At 46.8% G+C, this 18,320-nt stretch overlaps 1 protein-coding gene across 3 annotated transcripts in view; it reads left to right on the top strand.

The window, feature by feature from the left end:
• The window catches only part of LOC139537910 (serine/threonine-protein kinase TAO1-B-like), a 70,651-nt gene extending 52,823 nt beyond the window's left edge, over window positions 1–17,828 (top strand). For 2 of the 3 annotated variants that reach the window (XM_071339794.1, XM_071339796.1), the window contains 6 exons: window positions 5,030–5,113; window positions 8,145–8,264; window positions 8,534–8,773; window positions 9,931–10,143; window positions 11,761–11,943; window positions 12,580–17,828. In XM_071339794.1, the coding sequence (XP_071195895.1) occupies window positions 5,030–5,113; window positions 8,145–8,264; window positions 8,534–8,773; window positions 9,931–10,143; window positions 11,761–11,943; window positions 12,580–13,041 (1,302 nt within the window). In that variant the 3' untranslated portion in view covers window positions 13,042–17,828. The remainder of the gene's footprint in view (window positions 1–5,029; window positions 5,114–8,144; window positions 8,265–8,533; window positions 8,774–9,930; window positions 10,144–11,760; window positions 11,944–12,579) is intronic. The other variant, XR_011667618.1, reaches the window with a different exon arrangement.
• The last annotated feature ends 492 nt before the right edge of the window (window positions 17,829–18,320 follow it).

Genomic DNA, 18,320 nt, shown 5'->3' with positions numbered 1-18,320 from the left:
CATTTGCATTTTATTATATACATACACACACACACTTATATACACACACACACACACTTATATACACACACACACACACACACACACACACACACTTATATACACACACAAACTTATATACACACACTTATATGTATTGAACAAAAATATAAACGCAACATGTAATTGTGTTCATTGTCTGTAGCTTATGCCTGCCCCATACCAGAACCCCACCGCCACCATGGGGGCACTCTGTTCACAACGTTGACATCAGCAAACCGCTCGCCCACACGACACCATACGCTCGCCCACACGACACCATACACGTGGTCTGTGGTTGTGAGGCCGTTTGGACCTCCTGCCAAATTCTCTAAAACAACGTTGGAGGCGGCTTATGGTAGAGAAATGAACATTACATCCTCTGGCAACCGCACATTCCTGCAGTCAGCGTGCCAATTGCACAGCTCCCTCAACACTTGAGACATTGTGGCATTGTGTTGCGTGACAAAACTGCATATTGTGCTTATGGAACATATCTGGGATCTTTTTATTTCAGCTCATAAAACATGGGACCAGCACTTTACATGTTGCGTTTATATATTGGTTCAGTATTACACACACACACACAGCAGCTTAAAGAGGTATTACACACACACACACACACACACACACACACACACACACACACACACACACACACACACACACACACACACACACACACACCATGGCTTTTGTGGCACAACAGATAACGCTGTTTCATGGATGAACAGGGACAAGCACTGCTTGGCATCCCTCGTTCGAGCCCAGTGAGGGACAGGAACAGGGATGGAAGCAAAACTTTTACATTGATGCCGTTGACCCGGATCACTCAGTTGGGCTCTGCCCTGTTGCTGCGGAGACGAGGAGGTCAAAGGCGGGTGAGTGTAGCCGATATGGAACGGCTAGCTAGGTAGCTGTTAGTGATATGGAACGGCTAGCTAGGTAGCTGTTAGTGATATGGAACGGCTAGCTAGGTAGCGGTTAGTGATATGGAACGGCTAGCTAGGTAGCGGTTAGTGATATGGAACGGCTAGCTAGGTAGCGGTTAGTGATATGGAACGGCTAGCTAGGTAGCGGTTAGTGATATGGAACGGCTAGCTAGGTAGCGGTTAGTGATATGGAACGGCTAGCTAGGTAGCGGTTAGTGATATGGAACGGCTAGCTAGGTAGCGGTTAGTGATATGGAACGGCTAGCTAGGTAGCGGTTAGTGATATGGAACGGCTAGCTAGGTAGCGGTTAGTGATATGGAACGGCTAGCTAGGTAGCGGTTAGTGATATGGAACGGCTAGCTAGGTAGCGGTTAGTGATATGGAACGGCTAGCTAGGTAGCGGTTAGTGATATGGAACGGCTAGCTAGGTAGCGGTTAGTGATATGGAACGGCTAGCTAGGTAGCGGTTAGTGATATGGAACGGCTAGCTAGGTAGCGGTTAGTGATATGGAACGGCTAGCTAGGTAGCTGTTAGTGATATGGAACGGCTAGCTAGGTAGCGGTTAGTGATATGGAACGGCTAGCTAGGTAGCTGTTAGTGATATGGAACGGCTAGCTAGGTAGCGGTTAGTGATTTGGAACGGCTAGCTTTGGTAGCTGTTAGTGATATGGAACGGCTAGCTAGGTAGCGGTTAGTGATATGGAACGGCTAGCTAGGTAGCGGTTAGTGATATGGAACGGCTAGCTAGGTAGCGGTTAGTGATATGGAACGGCTAGCTAGGTAGCGGTTAGTGATATGGAACGGCTAGCTAGGTAGCGGTTAGTGATATGGAACGGCTAGCTAGGTAGCGGTTAGTGATTTGGAACGGCTAGCTAGGTAGCGGTTAGTGATATGGAACGGCTAGCTAGGTAGCGGTTAGTGATATGGAACGGCTAGCTAGGTAGCGGTTAGTGATATGGAACGGCTAGCTAGGTAGCGGTTAGTGATATGGAACGGCTGGCTAGGTAGCGGTTAGTGATATGGAACGGCTGGCTAGGTAGCCGTTAGTGATATGGAACGGCTGGCTAGGTAGCCGTTAGTGATATGGAACGGCTGGCTAGGTAGCCGTTAGTGATATGGAACGGCTGGCTAGGTAGCCGTTAGTGATATGGAACGGCTAGCTAGGTAGCGATAGTGATATGGAACGGCTAGCTAGGTAGCGGTTAGTGATATGGAACGGCTAGCTAGGTAGCGGTTAGTGATATGGAACGGCTAGCTAGGTAGCAGTTAGTGATATGGAACGGCTAGCTAGGTAGCGGTTAGTGATTTGGAACGGCTAGCTAGGTAGCTGTTAGTGATATGGAACGGCTAGCTAGGTAGCGGTTAGTGATTTGGAACGGCTAGCTTTGGTAGCTGTTAGTGATATGGAACGGCTAGCTAGGTAGCGGTTAGTGATATGGAACGGCTAGCTAGGTAGCGGTTAGTGATATGGAACGGCTAGCTAGGTAGCGGTTAGTGATATGGAACGGCTAGCTAGGTAGCGGTTAGTGATATGGAACGGCTAGCTAGGTAGCGGTTAGTGATATGGAACGGCTAGCTAGGTAGCGGTTAGTGATATGGAACGGCTAGCTAGGTAGCGGTTAGTGATATGGAACGGCTAGCTAGGTAGCGGTTAGTGATATGGAACGGCTAGCTAGGTAGCGGTTAGTGATATGGAACGGCTAGCTAGGTAGCGGTTAGTGATATGGAACGGCTGGCTAGGTAGCCGTTAGTGATATGGAACGGCTGGCTAGGTAGCCGTTAGTGATATGGAACGGCTGGCTAGGTAGCCGTTAGTGATATGGAACGGCTGGCTAGGTAGCCGTTAGTGATATGGAACGGCTAGCTAGGTAGCGATAGTGATATGGAACGGCTAGCTAGGTAGCGGTTAGTGATATGGAACGGCTAGCTAGGTAGCGGTTAGTGATATGGAACGGCTAGCTAGGTAGCGGTTAGTGATATGGAACGGCTAGCTAGGTAGCTGTTAGTGATATGGAACGGCTAGCTAGGTAGCGGTTAGTGATTTGGAACGGCTAGCTTTGGTAGCTGTTAGTGATATGGAACGGCTAGCTAGGTAGCGGTTAGTGATTTGGAACGGCTAGCTTTGGTAGCTGTTAGTGATATGGAACGGCTAGCTAGGTAGCGGTTAGTGATATGGAACGGCTAGCTAGGTAGCGGTTAGTGATATGGAACGGCTAGCTAGGTAGCGGTTAGTGATATGGAACGGCTAGCTAGGTAGCAGTTAGTGATATGGAACGGCTAGCTAGGTAGCGGTTAGTGATTTGGAACGGCTAGCTAGGTAGCGGTTAGTGATATGGAACGGCTAGCTAGGTAGCGGTTAGTGATATGGAACGGCTAGCTAGGTAGCGGTTAGTGATATGGAACGGCTAGCTAGGTAGCGGTTAGTGATATGGAACGGCTAGCTAGGTAGCGGTTAGTGATATGGAACGGCTAGCTAGGTAGCGGTTAGTGATATGGAACGGCTAGCTAGGTAGCGGTTAGTGATATGGAACGGCTAGCTAGGTAGCGGTTAGTGATATGAAACGGCTAGCTAGGTAGCGGTTAGTGATATGGAACGGCTAGCTAGGTAGCGGTTAGTGATATGGAACGGCTAGCTAGGTAGCGGTTAGTGATATGGAACGGCTAGCTAGGTAGCGGTTAGTGATATGGAACGGCTAGCTAGGTAGCGGTTAGTGATATGGAACGGCTAGCTAGGTAGCGGTTAGTGATATGGAACGGCTAGCTAGGTAGCGGTTAGTGATATGGAACGGCTAGCTAGGTAGCGGTTAGTGATATGAAACGGCTAGCTAGGTAGCGGTTAGTGATATGGAACGGCTAGCTAGGTAGCGGTTAGTGATATGGAACGGCTAGCTAGGTAGCTGTTACTGCACGTGAAACTAGTAGCATCACCCGCTGTAGACCTAGAAGTAGTTATTCCCCTTGCTCTGCAAGGGCCACTGCATCCAGAGCGAAAGGTAATGGTCCATTTATATCGTGACCATCCTTCCAAATCCCGTCCGAATTGGAAGTCAGAGGATCTTCAGGAACTTTGCGATTGAATGGGAGCGCTGGTATTCAAGACTCGCACTTGATTGGCTCTGTTTTCCCTCTTTCTTTTTTTTCTACCGTGTCGTACAACGTTTTAGTAGCCAGTGCGGCATTTGTTTTGTATCATATGCTAGCTAGCATGTTGCAAAACAGAATGGTTTGGTAGATGGCAACTTATTGCTACTAGTCTCCACCTCGACTCTGTCGTACCTGAGGAGCAGTCTGACTGCACGCCTGATGGATTTTGAGTAGTTTATAGTTCAATTCAGCTTAAAGGGATAGTTGACCAAAGTTACAAAAATATATTGGTTTTCTTACCCTGTAAAGCAGTCTAAGGACAAGGTATGACAGCAATGCAAAACTAAAGCATGGATTGCATCATGCCCTGTCCCTAGACACGCCCTGTCCCTAGACACGCCCTGTCCCTAGACACGCCCTGTCCATAGACACGCCCCGTCCCTAGACACGCCCCGTCCCTAGACACGCCCCGTCCCTAGACACGCCCCATCCCTAGACAGGCCCCGTCCCTAGACACGCCCGGTCCCTAGACACGCCCCGTCCCTAGACACGCCCCGTCCCTAGACACGCCCCGTCCCTAGACACGCCCCGTCCCTAGACACGCCCGGTCCCTAGACACGCCCTGTCCCTAGACACGCCCTGTCCCTAGACACGCCCCGTCCCTAGACACGCCCCGTCCCTAGACACGCCCGGTCCCTAGACACGCCCGGTCCCTAGACACGCCCGGTCCCTAGACACGCCCGGTCCCTAGACACGCCCGGTCCCTAGACACGCCCTGTCCCTAGACACGCCCTGTCCCTAGACACGCCCTGTCCCTAGACATGCACCTATTCCTTTACCACTGCTTTCAGGTGTGTTCAGAGGGTCCCTGGTTTGAACACACACTTATTTACTCACCCAACGTGGAACAGGACCTGGTACGAGAGGTACACACACACATATACACACACACACACACACACACACTCACACTCTCTCCTCTCTTTCCTTTAGGAGTTGAGTGAGAACCAGTCTACCCCTAAGAAGGGGAAGCAGGAGTGGCTGTCCAAGCAGAAGGAGAACATCCAGCACTTCCAGGTACAGTACACGTTACATCAATGTGAATTATCAAGTAACATCAACGTAAATTATCAAGTAACATCAATGTAAATTATCAAGTAACATCAATGTAAATTATCAAGTAACATCAATGTGAATTATCAAGTTACATCAATGTGAATTATCAAGTTACATCAACGTGAATTATCAAGTTGCATCAACGTGAATTATCAAGTAGCATCAACGTGAATTATCAAGTAGCATCAACGTGAATTATCAAGTAACATCAACGTGAATTATCAAGTTGCGTCAACGTGAATTATCAAGTAGCGTCAACGTGAATTATCAAGTTGCGTCAATGTGAATTATCAAGTTGCGTCAACGGGAATTATCAAGTTGCGTCAACGGGAATTATCAAGTTGCGTCAACGGGAATTATCAAGTTGCGTCAACGGGAATTATCAAGTTGCGTCAACGGGAATTATCAAGTTGCGTCAACGGGAATTATCAAGTTGCGTCAACGGGAATTATCAAGTTACGTCAACGGGAATTATCAAGTTACGTCAACGGGAATTATCAAGTTACGTCAACGGGAATTATCAAGTTGCGTCAACGTGAATTATCAAGTAGCGTCAACGTGAATTATCAAGTAGCGTCAACGTGAATTATCAAGTAGCGTCAACGTGAATTATCAAGTAGCGTCAACGTGAATTATCAAGTAGCGTCAACGTGAATTATCAAGTAGCGTCAACGTGAATTATCAAGTAGCATCAACGTGAATTATCAAGTAGCATCAACGGGAATTATCAAGTTGCATCAACGGGAATTATCAAGTTGCATCAACGGGAATTATCAAGTTGCATCAACGGGAATTATCAAGTTGCATCAACGGGAATTATCAAGTTGCATCAACGGGAATTATCAAGTTGCATCAACGGGAATTATCAAGTTGCATCTACGTCTATTATTGAGATAAAAGATGTTATCGGGATATAAGATGTTAGGCAAAACGTTGCTTTACTAAGACACTATAAAGAGGATTATAAAGCCTTACTTCTCCCTAATCCCCCCAAAAACTCAATATTGAGACATAGATATTCTAAACCTGGTCTTAAGGCATTATAAAGGCTTGCACAATTATAGCAAGCTGTCAATCAATAGCCCTTTAGGCTTTCAGTGAAGTGTCAATCAATCAATCAAATGTATTTATAAAGCCCTTTTTTACATCAGCCGATGTCACAAAGTGCTGTACAGAAACCCAGCCTAAAACCCCAAACAGCAAGCAATGCAGATGTAGAAGCACGGTGGCTAGGAAAAACTCCCTAGAAAGGCAGGAACCTAGGAAGAAACCTAGAGGAACCAGGCTCTGAGGGGTGGCCAGTCTTCTTCTGGCTGTGCCGGGTGGAGATTATAACAGAACATGGCCAAGATGTTCAAATGTTCATAGATGACCAGCAGGGTCAAGTAATAATAATCACAGTGGTTGTAGAGGGTGCAACAGGTCAGCACATCAGGAGTAAATGTCAGTTGGCTTTTCATAGCCGATCATTCAGAGTTGTTACCATGGTCTGTTCCGTGTTCTATTGTTTCACCATCTTCATTTGTCTATTTGCCTAGAAATGTTTTTATCTTTCTTACTTTATATTGTTAATGGATGTGAAGGGCTGTGTATTATTAATGGATGTGAAGGACTGTGTATTATTAATGGATGTGAAGGGCTGTGTATTATTAATGGATGTGAAGGGCTGTGTATTATTAATGGATGTGAAGGACTGTGTATTATTAATGGATGTGAAGGGCTGTGTATTATTAATGGATGTGAAGGGCTGTGTATTATTAATGGATGTGAAGGGCTGTGTATTATTAATGGATGTGAAGGGCTGTGTATTATTAATGGATGTGAAGGGCTGTGTATTATTAATGGATGTGAAGGGCTGTGTATTATTAATGGATGTGAAGGGCTGTGTATTATTAATGGATGTGAAGGGCTGTGTATTATTAATGGATGTGAAGGGCTGTGTATTATTAATGGATGTGAAGGGCTGTGTATTATTAATGGATGTGAAGGACTGTGTATTGTTAATGGATGTGAAGGGCTGTGTATTATTAATGGATGTGAAGGACTGTGTATTATTAATGGATGTGAAGGGCTGTGTATTATTAATGGATGTGAAGGGCTGTGTATTATTAATGGATGTGAAGGACTGTGTATTATTAATGGATGTGAAGGGCTGTGTATTATTAATGGATGTGAAGGGCTGTGTATTATTAATGGATGTGAAGGGCTGTGTATTATTAATGGATGTGAAGGACTGTGTATTATTAATGGATGTGAAGGGCTGTGTATTATTAATGGATGTGAAGGGCTGTGTATTATTAATGGATGTGAAGGGCTGTGTATTATTAATGGATGTGAAGGACTGTGTATTATTAATGGATGTGAAGGGCTGTGTATTATTAATGGATGTGAAGGACTGTGTATTGTTAATGGATGTGAAGGGCTGTGTATTGTTAATGGATGTGAAGGACTGTGTATTATTAATGGATGTGAAGGGCTGTGTATTGTTAATGGATGTGAAGGGCTGTGTATTGTTAATGGATGTGAAGGACTGTGTATTATTAATGGATGTGAAGGGCTGTGTATTATTAATGGATGTGAAGGGCTGTGTATTATTAATGGATGTGAAGGGCTGTGTATTATTAATGGATGTGAAGGGCTGTGTATTATTAATGGATGTGAAGGACTGTGTATTATTAATGGATGTGAAGGGCTGTGTATTGTTAATGGATGTGAAGGACTGTGTATTATTAATGGATGTGAAGGGCTGTGTATTATTAATGGATGTGAAGGGCTGTGTATTATTAATGGATGTGAATCACTCTGCTCTGAATTTGTATTGTACTAACTGCTACATAAATATCCAATATAATATAATACATTTTATGCCATTTAGCAGACGGTATGTGTGACCTCCGGGAAATCAAACCCACGACCTTTGGCAAGGCAAGCGCCATGCTACCAACCTGAGAGACACACATGAAATGAAGTTTGGTTTGATGTGATTTGTCAGGCTGAGGAGGAAGCCAACCTGTTGAGGAGACAGAGGCAGTACCTGGAGCTGGAGTGTAGACGGTTCAAACGGAGGATACTCATAGCCAGGCACGACGTGGAGCAGGATCTGACACGAGAGGTACACAACACCACCACCACCCGCATATTCACTCCAAACGGCGTGAAAGGTTATCGCTCAATACATGGAGTTGCCTCATCTGTGAACATTCTTCTCCTTTCTCCATCCAATCCTCCCCTCTCTTTTAACCCCCTCGCCTCCATTTTGGTTTCTACCCTCCTCCCTCCCTCTATCTCTCGCCCTCTCCCCTCCACCTCTCTCCATCCTCTCATTTCTCTCGCTGTCTCTCTCACTCTCTGTCTCTCTCTGTCTCTCTGTGTGTGTGTCAGGAGTTGAATAAGCGTCAGACCCAGAAGGACTTGGAGCATGCCATGCTGCTCAGACATCACGAGTCGATGCAAGAGCTGGAGTTCAGACATCTGGGAACCATCCAGAAGATGAGGGCGGAGCTTATCAGGACGCAGCACCAGACGGAACTGACCAATCAGCTGGAGTACAACAAGAGGAGGGAGAGAGAGCTGAGACGTAAACACGTCATGGAGGTTCGACAGCAACCCAAGAGTTTAAAGGTAAATGGCACTTAGTGACAGAGACGCTCACACAGAGAGAGAGAGAGACGCTCACAGTGAGAGAGAGACGCTCACAGTGAGAGAGAGAGAGAGACGCTCACAGAGAGAGAGAGAGAGAGAGAGAGAGAGAGATGCTCACAGAGAGAGAGAGAGAGAGAGAGAGACGCTCACAGAGAGAGAGAGAGAGCGCTTACACAGAGAGAGAGAGAGAGATGCTCACAGAGAGAGAGAGAGAGACGCTCACAGGGAGAGAGAGACGCTCACAGAGAGAGAGAGACGCTCACAGAGAGAGAGAGAGGGAGAGAGACGCTCACAGAGAGAGAGAGACGCTCACAGAGGGAGAGAGACGCTCACAGAGAGAGAGAGACGCTCACAGAGAGAGAGAGACGCTCACAGAGAGAGAGAGAGAGAGACGCTCACAGAGAGAGAGAGAGAGAGAGACGCTCACAGTGAGAGAGAGAGAGAGACGCTCACAGAGAGAGACGCTCACAGAGAGAGAGAGAGAGAGACGCTCACACAGAGAGAGAGAGAGAGACGCTCACAGAGAGAGAGAGAGAGACGCTCACAGAGAGAGAGAGAGACGCTCACAGAGAGAGAGAGACGCTCACAGAGAGAGAGAGAGAGAGAGAGACGCTCACAGAGAGAGAGAGACGCTCACAGAGAGAGAGAGAGAGAGAGACGCTCACAGAGAGAGAGAGAGAGAGAGAGAGAGAGACGCTCACAGAGAGAGAGAGAGAGAGAGAGACGCTCACACAGAGAGAGAGAGAGAGAGAGAGAGACGCTCACAGTGAGAGTGAGAGACGCTCACAGTGAGAGTGAGAGACGCTCACAGTGAGAGTGAGAGACGCTCACAGAGAGAGAGAGAGAGAGACGCTCACAGTGAGAGAGAGAGACGCTCACAGTGAGAGTGAGAGACGCTCACAGTGAGAGTGAGAGACGCTCACAGTGAGAGTGAGAGACGCTCACAGTGAGAGTGAGAGACGCTCACAGTGAGAGTGAGAGACGCTCACAGTGGGAGACAGACACACACAGAGACGTGGATTCACAGACAAATGCATATAATTAGTATGAGGGAATCCCATTCAAAGCAACTCAATATTTGTTGTACCATTTTCAACACACACACACCTATTGTACTGTGCTTTACCCCCCCCCAGTCCAAAGAGCTGCAGATTAAGAAGCAGTTCCAGGACACATGTAAGATCCAGACGCGTCAGTTCAAGGCCCTGAGGAACCACCTGTTGGAGAGCACTCCCAAGGCCGACCACAAGGCGGTGCTCAAGAGGCTGAAGGAGGAGCAGACCAGGAAACTGGCCATCCTGGCCGAGCAGTACGACCACTCTAACAACCACATGTTGTCCACACAGGCTGTGAGTACCACACACACACACCCTCTAGTCTACACAATCTGATACCACACACACACACCCTCTAGTCTACACAATCTGATACCACACACACACACCCTCTAGTCTACACAATCTGATACCACACACACACCCTCTAGTCTACACAATCTGATACCACACACACACACCCTCTAGTCTACACAATCTGATACCACACACACACGCTCTAGTTTACACAATCTGATACCACACACACACACCCTCTAGTCTACACAATCTGATACCACACACACACCCTCCTCTAGTCTACACAATCTGATACCACACACACACACACGCTCTAGTCTACACAATCTGATACCACACACACACACACCCTCTAGTCTACACAATCTGATACCACACACACACGCTCTAGTCTACACAATCTGATACCACACACACACCCTCTAGTCTACACAATCTGATACCACACACACACACGCTCTAGTCTACACAATCTGATACAACACACACACACACGCTCTAGTCTACACAATCTGATACCACACACACACCCTCTAGTCTACACAATCTGATACCACACACACACGCTCTAGTCTACACAATCTGATACCACACACACACACACGCTCTAGTCTACACAATCTGATACCACACACACACCCTCTAGTCTACACAATCTGATACCACACACACACCCTCTAGTCTACACAATCTGATACCACACACACACACGCTCTAGTCTACACAATCTGATACCACACACACACACACGCTCTAGTCTACACAATCTGATACCACACACACACACACCCTCTAGTCTACACAATCTGATACCACACACACACACACCCTCTAGTCTACACAATCTGATACCACACACACACGCTCTAGTCTACACAATCTGATACCACACACACACCCTCTAGTCTACACAATCTGATACCACACACACACACGCTCTAGTCTACACAATCTGATACCACACACACACACACGCTCTAGTCTACACAATCTGATACCACACACACACCCTCTAGTCTACACAATCTGATACCACACACACACGCTCTAGTCTACACAATCTGATACCACACACACACACACGCTCTAGTCTACACAATCTGATACCACACACACACCCTCTAGTCTACACAATCTGATACCACACACACACCCTCTAGTCTACACAATCTGATACCACACACACACACGCTCTAGTCTACACAATCTGATACCACACACACACACACGCTCTAGTCTACACAATCTGATACCACACACACACACGCTCTAGTCTACACAATCTGATACCACACACACACACGCTCTAGTCTACACAATCTGATACCACACACACACACGCTCTAGTCTACACAATCTGATACCACACACACACGCTCTAGTCTACACAATCTAATACCACACACACGTTCTAGTCTACACACAATCTGATACCACACACACACACACACACACACACACACACACACACACACACACACACACACACACACACACTCTAGTCTACACACAATCTGAGTACCACACACGGGCAAAACAGGCTCAATCCTTCCCTTCTCTCCCTCCCTCTCTTCCCACCCCTGCCTCTCTATTTCATCCCTCTCTCTCCAGCTGCGTTTGGACGAAGCCCAAGAGGGCGAGTGTCAGGTGCTGAGGCAGCAGCTGCATCAGGAGTTGGAGCTGCTGAACGCCTACCAGAGTAAAATCAAGATGCAGACAGACGCCCAGCACGACAGAGAGAGGAAGGATCTGGAGCAGAGAGTGTCGCTGCGCAGGGCTCTACTGGAACACAAGGTAGGGACTGGGGGGGGGTGTTGAATATAGTAGGTGTTGGCATTGCAGTGTGTGTGTGCGTGTGTTCGTGTGTGTCTTCAGTCTGTGTGTGTGTGTGTGTGTGTGTGTGTGTGTGTGTGTGTGTGTGTGTGTGTGTGTGTGTGTGTGTGTGTGTGTGTGTGTGTGTGTGTGTGTGTGTGTGTGTGTGTGTCTTCAGTGTGTGTGTGTGTCTTCAGTGTGTGTGTGTGTCTTCAGTGTGTGTGTGTGTGTCTTCAGTCTGTGTGTGTGTCTTCAGTCTGTGTGTGTGTGTCTTCAGCGTGTGTGTGTCTTCAGTCTGTGTGTGTGTGTGTGTGTGTCTTCAGTCTGTGTGTGTGTGTGTGTGTGTGTGTGTGTCTTCCGTCTGTGTGTGTGTGTGTCTTCAGTGTGTGTGTCTTCAGTGTGTGTGTGTGTCTTCAGTGTGTGTGTGTGTGTCTTCAGTGTGTGTGTGTGTGTGTGTGTGTGTGTGTGTGTGTGTGTGTGTGTGTGTGTGTGTGTGTGTGTGTGTCTTCAGTGTGTGTGTGTGTGTGTGTGTCTTCAGTGAGTGTGTGTGTGTGTGTGTTCGTGTGTGTATCTGACTGTCCCCCCCCCCCATCTCTCTCGGTGTGTGTCTCCCTCCAGATTGAGGAGGAGATGTTGTCTCTGCAGAACGAGCGTGTGGAGCGTATCAGGTCTCTGTTGGAGCGCCAGGCCAGAGAGATGGAGGCCTTCGACTCAGAGTCCATGAGACTAGGTTTCAACAACATGGTGTTGTCCAACGTGCCGGGCTCAGACGCACACGGCAGTCCAGGGGGTTCTGGAGCGTCTCAGCACGGTCACGGCCATCACCAGGGGGGGTCGAGCTCCCAGCAGCCGTGGGGTCACCCTGTGCTGGCTGGGGGACCCCCTCCCTGGAGCCTGCACCAACCCTCTGGAGGGGGGAGTCAGAGGGGGAGTGGGGGGGGCGTGGGGGGGGTCAGGAACAGCCCCCAGGTTATGAGGAGGGCGTCGACGTCGGGAGGTGGGCGGAGCGAACAGGGCATGAGCAGGAGCGCCAGCATCACCTCCCAGATCTCCAACGGATCACACCTGTCATACACCTAGACACACACACACACACACACACACACACACACACACACACACACACACACACACACACACACACACACACACACACACACACACACACACACACAAAAAACACTGAAGACACACACACACACACACACACTGAAGACACACACACACACACACACACACACACACACACACACACACACACACACACACACACACACACACACACACACACACACACACACACACACACACACACACACACACTGAAGACACACACACACACACACACACTGAAGACACACACACACACACACACACTGAAGACACACACACACACACTGAAGACACACACACACACACTGAAGACACACACACACACACACACACACACACAAGACACAACACACACACACACACACACACTGAAGACACACACACACACACACACACACACACACACACTGAAGACACACACACACACACACACACACACACACACACACTGAAGACACACACACACACTGAAGACACAGACACACACACACTGAAGACACACACACACTGAAGACACACACACACAGAAGATGAACACACTTGTCGTTATCCTTGAAACACACAGCTGGTGTAACAACCATCTTAACACACACTGAACTAAACACACTTGTGATTGGGGGTGGCAGGTAGCCTAGTGGTTAGAGGGGGTGGCAGGTAGCCTAGTGGTTAGAGGGGGTGGCAGGTAGCCTAGTGGTTAGAGGGGGTGGCAGGTAGCCTAGTGGTTAGAGCGTTGGACTAGTAACCGAAAGGTTGCTGGATCGAATCCCCGAGCTGACAAGGTAAAAATCTGTTGTTCTGCCCCTGAACAAGGCAGTTAACCCACTGTTCCCCAGTAGGCCGTCATTGTAAATAAGAATTTGTTCTTAACTGACTTGCCTAGTTAAATAAAGGTTAAATAAAAATGTAAATGCACCTGACCAAACCATAATCACACAGGGATGCTGGTCTTCCACAAACTTACAAACATGCGCACGCACACGGCTAGCATGCACATTGAAAACAGCACCCTAGGTTGGGGGTCATAGGGGAAACCAATATCCCTTCCTCCCCAATCTGTTTCTCTCTCTCTCCCTCTTTCTCATCAACACTGTCACCTTCTCTTCAATACTGACAGGAGACAGTGGAATACAGTAACCCAGCCGTGTTAGAATACAGTAACCCAGCCGTGTTGGAATACAGTAACCCAGCCGTGTTAGAATACAGTAACCCAGCCGTATTGGAATACAGTAACCCAGCCGTGTTGGAATACAGTAACCCAGCCGTGTTGGAATACAGTAACCCAGCCATATTATAATGTAGATGTGCCATAGTCTAATAATGTCAAACCACGCCAGTCTCCTCATGTTGTTTGCCAAAGAGCTACACACTCGTAGTCACTTTAAACAAGCATGTCTAAAGCACTTTACGTTTTTGGCAATCCATTTACTTGAGAGATGGTCTAATACAGTAATTCAGGAAGTTGTCATTGATGGAGTGTAATGCAGTCACACATGTCACGATGCTAATAAACTGCTTATAACAATAGGTGCAGGAGATGACTTAAGAGAGTGACCTCTGGTAAACCACCACAGACGCTTCCGGGTTACTATTTGTTTTGAAGCTGAATATCTACTACAGTTGCCAACAGTGAGATCAAACACATTTTGAGATTTCCTGAAACAGGTTTGTTTTGAATGTGACACAGAAAGACAATGTGACACAGAAAGACAGAGGAACGTTGTAGAAGGCTTGTCAGTCAGTGGAGGAAGGAGATACGGAAACAAACAGGATATCAGAATGTGTGTTTTGATAGAGAGTCGTTTTACTAGTGCACTACTTTGGAATACAGTAACCCGGCCGTGTTGGAATACAGTAACCCGGCCGTGTTAGAATACAGTAACCCGGCCGTGTTGGAATACAGTAACCCGGCCGTGTTGGAATACAGTAACCCGGCCGTGTTAGAATACAGTAACCCGGCCGTGTTAGAATACAGTAACCCGGCCGTGTTGGAATACAGTAACCCGGCCGTGTTGGAATACAGTAACCCGGCCGTGTTGGAATACAGTAACCCGGCCGTGTTGGAATACAGTAACCCAGCCGTGTTAGAATACAGTAACCCGGCCGTGTTAGAATACAGTAACTAAGTAAAGAATAGACCAGAGCCCATGGTCAATAGTAGTGCACTAAATGGAGGGAATGAATAGGGTGCAATTAGAAATGCAGACAGACTGTGATGAAGTGTGCTATTGAGTTCTATGCTTGTCCTATACTGAGTGGTGGTAATGGAAACCCACTCATGTAGAGATGCCAAAGAGAAGAGGCCCTTACTCTTATCATATCTATGTTGGCCAGAAGTGGCCAATGCAGGCTTTTGTTCCAACCCAGCACGAAACATTTGGTTTTAATCATGGCCCTCTGTCTACGTAGGTTGTCAGCCAAAAGGCCGAAAGGCTTCTCAGGGTTCACTGTTAGTTTCCACAGCCTCCTGTGTGTCAGTTATAGCCAATAGGACGGTCCGTCTGTGCGATGCTCGGCTCTCATAGGTCCACGTCCCTGTCTGTCTCTGGTCTGGGCGGGCATTTTGATCCCATGGCAACAGCACTTTGCCACGATCATGTGACTTTACAGAGAGACTAGCAGTTACTGTACACACTTCTTTAATGTACACATCAACAACACACACTTTATGATAATGGATCTCAAATTATCCAAATTCACCATCTCTCTCTCTCTCTCTCTCACCCACTCTTAACTTTTCACCATCTCTTTCTCTCACCCTCTTACCTTTTCACCATCTCTCTCTCTCTCACCCTCTTACCTTTTCACCATCTCTCTCACTGTCACACACTCTTAACTTTTCACCATCTCTCTCTCACCCTCTTACCTTTTCACAATCTCTCTCTCTCTCTCTCTCTCTCACCCACTCTTAACTTTTCACCATCTCTCTCTCACCTTTCCTCGCTCTCCTTTTCCTTTCATCTCCACCCCTCAACAAGTCCACCTCCCCCCTGGCCCCCCACCTATGGGCCTGCTGGTGTTGATGAACAGAGTGAAACGAGAAGGTGGGTGTGTATAGAACTAGTAAAGGAGGTTGAGGCCAAGTTAAAGAGTGATTAAGAAAGCTGGGTGAAAGTGAGGATTTTGTAGGGGGTGTTACGGAATAGGAAAATAACTTGTTGTGAGGGGTTTACAGAATGTTGAAAGGAGAGATTGAGGAAGTTATACAACGGTGTAAGTATAATGTAGTATGGTTACATTTATAGGGTAGGTATTGGTGTATGACTGCTGAATGTCCTTTTTGGGTGGGTGGCGAAGCTGCTGTCGCCCCTGCAATGCTCCTGCACCCCCCCCCCCCCCCCCCCAAACTCAAGCTCACCTCCTGTCGTTACCGCCCCCCTACAACTTCCTCCCCACCGGACCACCCTCCGATTCCCCCCTCAGACAGACCCACCTACCCCCCGGGAAGGAGCTTATTGGAGAATATTGATGTCTAAAATAAAGTGTATATATATATAAAGGTGGATATGTGAAGAGCGTATATATAAAGGTGGGGGAGAAGTGACTAGTGTGTATATATATATATAAGGTGGGGGGAGGTGTGGCAAAATAATGATATATAATATATATATATATATAGTCGATTTAACGTCGATTTCATGTGGGGTGTATTGGATAAAATGTGTTAATATTGTACATTTTAGAATAAATAAATAAAACAAAGAAAAGAAAAGCAATTGAAAGTCAAGACAAATGAACTGCTTGTATTGTGAAGTCACAAACCACTGTGATAACTGACACGGTCTCTAACGATGGTATTAAACAAGACAATGAATACGAAAACATAGTCAACAACAGACCTTGTACGCACACAAAATGTGTGGTGCTGGAGCAGTTCCATTGGGTTCTATTGAGTTCCACTGGATCGATCCTATCGAGTTCCGTTGGGGCCCATTGAGTTCCGTTGGAGTCCATTGAGTTCTGTTCGAGGCCACTGAGTTCTGTTGGAGTCCAATTAATTCCATTTTCTGTTGGAGCCCATTGAGTTCTGTTGGAGCCCATTGAGTTCTGTTGGAGCCCACTGAGTTCTGTTGGAGCCCACTGAGTTCTGTTGGAGTCCATTTTGTTCCGTTGGAGCTCATTGAGTTCCGTTGTCTCCATCGGTTCAGATTCTCCACTGACCTGTGAACTATTCTCAATCTTCTCTCTTTCACACTCACAATCCTTTCTGAAAATAACCTCCAGGTCTCTCCCCAAACTGAGGATGTGCTCCTCTTCCACCTTCACCTCCCTTTTAATGGTTTTTATTTTCTGTTTGTGTTTTTATTTATCTGATGGAGAGAAATGGTTGGTTTTATCTACATTGATTGATCTCATTTCGATTGGCCATATTATGATGAGATCTACTTTGAATGGTCAGATTTAAATAAGAGATTCACTCTGATTTGGTTCATCCTTGGGGTGGCAGGATTACATCTCTGTACAGTCTGTTTGATCAGTATTCCTCTTCATTGGTTTTATTTTCCCAGGTTGAGTTACAGTACCCATTCCCATGTAACCTGTGTTAAACTGTATAGATTGTGCAACAAAAAAAAGATGTCTGAAAGATTACATTAAAGAAAACCTATAAATTACAGAAAAAATAAAGTGATTTAAAATGTATAAAAGAAGTTGAGAAACAAAGTTTTAGGGGACAAATGTAATGTTTTGTAATTACTGTTTTTGTTGGAAGAGGGCTACTGGACAAAGAATCGACTGTAATAAAGTCTGTCGGGGTAGTCTGGGTTCAGCGTGATTACGTGTGTGTGCGTACATACTGCTTATTCAACAGCTCTGCAAGACAATGACAGTAGATGATTGTGGAAAGAGTACAAATCCTTCTAGTTTTACTCAAAGAAGATATATAAACCGAACACATAACCAGTAATTCCTCGACATCAGGTCACATGGTGGGTCAGGTATGGCAGCTTGCATTGTTGAATGTCTGAAATAGCATTTAATTCCCTATAAGCCACTTTCTGTGTTTGCAAACATTGCGGCACGAGGGCGATGCGCGTGCAAAACCCCTCCCTGCTAATACGGAAACCGCTCGTTACGGATGTTGTAAATCTGGAACCGCTCGTTACGGATGTTGTAAATCTGGAACCGCTCGTTACGGATGTTGTAAATCTGGAACCGCTCGTTACGGGTGTTGTAAATCTGGAACCGCTCGTTACGGATGTTGTAAATCTGGAACCGCTCGTTACGGATGTTGTAAATCTGGAACCGCT

Source organism: Salvelinus alpinus, chromosome 13, assembly GCF_045679555.1.
Source record: "Salvelinus alpinus chromosome 13, SLU_Salpinus.1, whole genome shotgun sequence".
NCBI lineage: Eukaryota > Metazoa > Chordata > Actinopteri > Salmoniformes > Salmonidae > Salvelinus > Salvelinus alpinus.
The sequence above is the reverse complement of the archived record's forward strand: the minus strand, read 5'-3'. Positions and strand labels throughout refer to the sequence as shown.